The sequence below is a fragment of the Aplysia californica genome, unplaced genomic scaffold (genome assembly GCF_000002075.1).
Source record: "Aplysia californica isolate F4 #8 unplaced genomic scaffold, AplCal3.0 scaffold00544, whole genome shotgun sequence".
Classification (NCBI taxonomy): domain Eukaryota; kingdom Metazoa; phylum Mollusca; class Gastropoda; order Aplysiida; family Aplysiidae; genus Aplysia; species Aplysia californica.
In genome coordinates, this window is record NW_004797814.1 from 309,462 (window position 1) to 314,323 (window position 4,862).

The 4,862-nt window shown below is 39.4% G+C and overlaps 1 protein-coding gene across 1 annotated transcript in view; it reads left to right on the plus strand.

The window, feature by feature from the left end:
* Positions 1 to 4,862, plus strand: part of LOC101860920 (asparagine synthetase [glutamine-hydrolyzing]) — a 64,145-nt gene that overhangs the window by 39,307 nt on the left and 19,976 nt on the right. Inside the window, exons 9-11 of the mRNA XM_005106578.3 lie at positions 1,949 to 2,156; positions 2,815 to 2,922; positions 3,887 to 4,016. Coding sequence (XP_005106635.1) covers positions 1,949 to 2,156; positions 2,815 to 2,922; positions 3,887 to 4,016 — 446 coding nt within the window. The remainder of the gene's footprint in view (positions 1 to 1,948; positions 2,157 to 2,814; positions 2,923 to 3,886; positions 4,017 to 4,862) is intronic.

A 4,862-nucleotide genomic window follows, 5' to 3' on the forward strand; every position in this document is an offset into this window, starting at 1 on the left:
CTGTGTGTGTGTGTGTGTGTGTGTGTGTGTGTGTGTGTGTGTGTGTAAATGTGATCATATGCACATCCTTTTGTCTTTTGTCCATCAGTCTCTATCTGTTTCTCTTGATATGTTCCGCTTTAAGCATTTATAGATCACAGCGTCACAGTGGTTTTATCACGTATGCATATCTGCAAAGTTCAGTGGCCAAACCAAACAAAGCAGTAATACATAAAGATACAGGCAGATGAGATGTGTTCCCGTCTAAGGTCCCAGCCATTGCTTTTTTTCTTGAATTGGGAATAAAACAATAGGTTAAAGGAAATCGTTTTTTCTTTACAGTGCAACTCTACCCCCCCCCCCTTATTTTCTGGGTTTCTGAGAGTCTGTTCTTTTGATTAATCTGAACCATGGCCCCCTACCCCCTTGTCTCTCTTTATTCCACGTGCCATTTGTGTGTCTTTGAGATCTTCCTTCCATTTTTTTCCTTAGCCTAATGTGCCTCTCTTTGTCCTCCCAGTTTGCAAGGTTTCATATTATTACAAGTATTATGGAACTGATATTTCAATGTCATTTCTTCAAGTCTCCCCCCCCCCCATTTTCCCATTGTAAGCCTTTACCTAATGATAAGAGATACATTCACTCGCCTAATTGCTCCTATCTTGTTTCGTGATCGTTATTATTACATTACTACGGGGTTGTGTCGATGGGCCTGTCGTTGCACTTGTTTTGTATGTACCTTGGTTCGGTATCCGTAAGATGGAAGGAGAGGAAAAGGTTGTGCCCTTTCGCCTTGGAACTGTGGTGATTGATTATGAACAGAGGTCATCTGGATCTTGCCCTCGTCAACATTCGCTGTTGACGTGTGCCGTCCTTATTACTTGGAGGCGTTTCTCGGGACCACTTTTTTCCTGCCAGGTGGTTGTGCGAAGCCACTGGTGTGTCCTACTCCACCACCACCCCCACCCCCCTTTTCAGCCCCGTTTCTCTGCTTTGTTCTGTCTATCTTTCGTTTTCCCAGTTCCAATTGACAGCTTGTCGATGTGCATCTCTTTTGCTCAAGCTAAAAAGTGAAACTTTTTCATTCTTTTAAAGTACCTAGGGCTGTCATCACCGTACAAATAAAACTGTTGTCTGGGTTCTAATGAATGCTGAAATAGAAAGGGAAAAAAATGAAAAGGTCGATCAATGACCTAAATAAGAGATAACTTTCTTTCAGTACTGTTTGGCCGTTTACATTTTTTGGAAATCTTCTGATCCACGGCATTTAGTGAACTGTCCGTTGTCAGATACCCACCCACCCCTCACACAGACTTTGCAAATATGAACATCAAATACGAGGCTAAGGTTTTAGAGCTACAGTGCGTACTTGCCATTTTATCTGCAATTCAAGTCAAGAAAAAAAGTTGAATCCTTTTTAAAGCGGGAAACTATCAGAACAAAACAAAATAAGACAAAAACAAAAACAAAAGATAATACAAGTGCATGATCCTGAATAAAGTGGATGGGTAGAATATTTACCTGGATCTGTCTTCCTTTCGCCTTCATATATTTTTACTCTAACCGAAAGGCCGAAACGTCGTCTGCTTTTCAGCTATCTATCGTTTTCGAGTTATTGTAGGGAAGAACTTACAGCCAGTCGAGCGACCTCAAATCCAACAAGCCACATGCGGGTACTTGGGGGATTTTGCTAATAGTAATAGAGTTTTATTTTTTTCAGCACTCTCTGTTTATCAGTCTTGTATTACCCAATAACTGAATCGCAATTTTATTACTGTCAACGAAACAGTATTAATTTTGGGCTCTGTTGGAGATTTTTCAACAGCTTGAACAGTTGTGTCAAAAATCCCCAAAGTTTTAAAAAAATCGGAGGTTTACAAGATAGCTCTAAATTCGTGAAATCTATGTTATTATGTCAATGTGCTTCTCCTTACTGAAGTGTACTAATTGATGACACATATCTCCCCAGGCATGTACCTTCTGAGCAAGTACATTAAGCAGAAGACAAACACTACTGTGATCTTGTCTGGCGAAGGATCAGACGAGTTGGCGCAGGGATACATCTACTTCCACAAGGCTCCTTCTGCTGAGGATGCCGATAAAGAAACACATCGTCTGCTTAACGACCTTTATATGTATGACGTGCTGAGAGGAGATAGGACTACTTCGGCCTGGGGGTGAGAACATCCCAACTCTAATAATATGTTTATTTGTAAATAGTAATCTAAAGTATATCAAACTTGTTTAGCTATTAGTTACCTATGCTTAAAAGGTGATCAGGTACGCTTCTCACTCTCAAAGTGTGCCACCAAAATCGATACAAAGTGCGTTTTGTTGAACTGACTTCACGAACTGTGTTTGAACTGTCTGTTATTGTTTTTGTTTGTCTAGAAAAAAATCAACCCGATCTATAGTGGGGTTTTTTTTTTGGGGGGGGGTGTGTCATGCGTCCTTTTGTTTCTTGTGCCAAACAAATATAAATAGGCCTACTTTTGCTATTGTATAGTCTGTATTTCTATCAGAAAGACTTTTGAACGGAATATTGTGGGTTACAACCTTGTTTGTGGTTGAATCCTCTCAACACAAACATTTTATTCCTTACAAAAACATGCTAATATAGTATGTTAACACTTTTATATACAAGCTTTTCAGTCAAAGTGTTACATTCTATTATGAATTACACATTATTTTGAGGGATTTTTCTCTCTGTTGATTGTTTATCTTTCTTTTCTCTATCCCGTCCCCTGAAATTATACCAGTTATCCTGTCGACGAGCTTTTTGTCATTTAACCAACTAAAGTCACGGCTGACGTAACTACTTTTGTCCTCTCACAGCTTGGAGATCCGAGTTCCATTTCTGGACCACCAGTTCACCAGCTACTATCTGTCCCTCAAACCGGAACTCCGGCAACCGATCGATGGCATCGAGAAGCATCTGCTCAGGTGAGCTCACGTTTTGGTAGAAAACCGAATTTTAAAATCTTATATGTGAGGCATCGTGGTGGAATCAGGCTCTCGTCAATTTTTGTGCATGTAGAGTTATTGGTATATTCTTAAAGCTTGTTCACTTGTCTTTATTTGGATAAAAAAAAATATCCATTTATCTTGAATGAAAGTTGAGATATTTGCGAATGAAGGAGGTGGGGTCACCTGTTTTCAGAGGTAAAATTAGTGAGAAAATGTCCGCCAAAGATTAGTTATTTCCTTAGCTTAAGAGTCCATGGTAACTGAAAATTTATATTTTTTGTGCCTTTAATGAGCGTTTTTCAGAAAAAATCCACACAAAAATGAGTTCTTTAATGGGCATGAAAGATGTTGAATCAAAAAACAAAAATTTGATAAAAATTCATTAACCTGCGAAAAAGTGGAAGTTTCTTCATTTTGATCATTTTGACGAGAGCTTGATTCCACCATGCTGCCTCACATATGATGTCTATCCTTACCGCTGAAACTTCTGTGTTTTGCAATCAGTAATCTTTTCTAAAGGTTTTGTTAAAGGTAAACGACCCGGTGACTATAAGCAGTCCACTGTAAACCATCCGGGGACGTGTTCTTAATATCTTACACTTTTGGATGTGTCACTCATACGTCTCTCGTGGTGGGGTGGAAACGATGCTCTTATCATCTTTTAATATTGACCTTTCTCCTGAATGTCCAGATGAGTTAAACTCAGATATACTCTCTCTTAATCCCTTTCGTCCAAACTTCTGTTTGTGTATTGTAAGTTTATCTAATCTAAGCAAAATGAAATAAAAAAAACAAACAAACTACAACGACAAAGCGTTCGGTCACATAACAGGACCCTTTAAGAGAGCTATTGTAAATCCATGAAAGCTGTGCAGCGGAAGAAGTATTTCGGCCGTTCACTATCTAAGCACTGCCCCTGAGACCCATAAACATTTTGCAGATCGGCGTTTGATGAGGCTGAGCTCCTTCCCAATGAAATTCTCTGGAGGCCAAAAGAGGCGTTCAGTGACGGCATTTCTTCAGTGAAGCGCTCGTGGTTTGAGATGATCCAAGACTACTGTAAAGAGCAGGTGCGTACCACGAGTTTGAATAACAAGGTAAAAAGTAAATACAACACCCCCCAAAACACAAACAAACAAACAAAAGAACACCACAACCTCCAAAAACAAACAAACACACAAACAAAAACAAGACCACAGGGATCACCTAAAAGGCAATGGGAGTTAAAGTAAGTAATTCAGTAGGTCGTACAAGGAGCAAAAAAAGTTGTATAAAAACAACTTGCAGTATTGTTCGCTGCGGGGATAATGGATTCATTTAATTCCTCGCTTTCTTTTCGTTTTACGTTTACGAAACATTGGTAAAAGTATGTCTACCTTCTCTCAACTGCCATTCCTTGTAGCGAAATAATGAAAGAACTAGGGGAAAAAAGGATCACATGCCCTATAGTTAACCGAGACAGTCCCGAAAGTCCCAGACCAGTGAGCTGGGTCATTACCGGGAAATAAAATCGGAAACTGGCGTTTCAGAGTTTTCATTTCAGTCTCGATGGATCACACCCCCCCCCTTTTTTTTATCCCTAAAAAAAAGTATGTTTAAAAAAGAGAAAAAGTCTCATTTCTCTGATTGCTACTTTCCTCTGTGATGTAAACTCTTTTAGACCGACTCACCTTTCGATGGTATTCTCAGTGACATCAGTATCATGGCTCTATCGCAAATGATGTGGTGCCATTTGAGACGTTTCTTTTTTCTTTTTTTTTTTGAATTACAGTTGAGACATCATTAGCAAAGTAAGAAATTACATAGAAGCTTTAATAGAGTATATATTTGTGCGTTGACATATTAAGATAAAATACCATTGATTGATAGAAGGGGAGAAGGGAATAGGAGAGGAGAGGACGGGGGGGGGGGGGGGG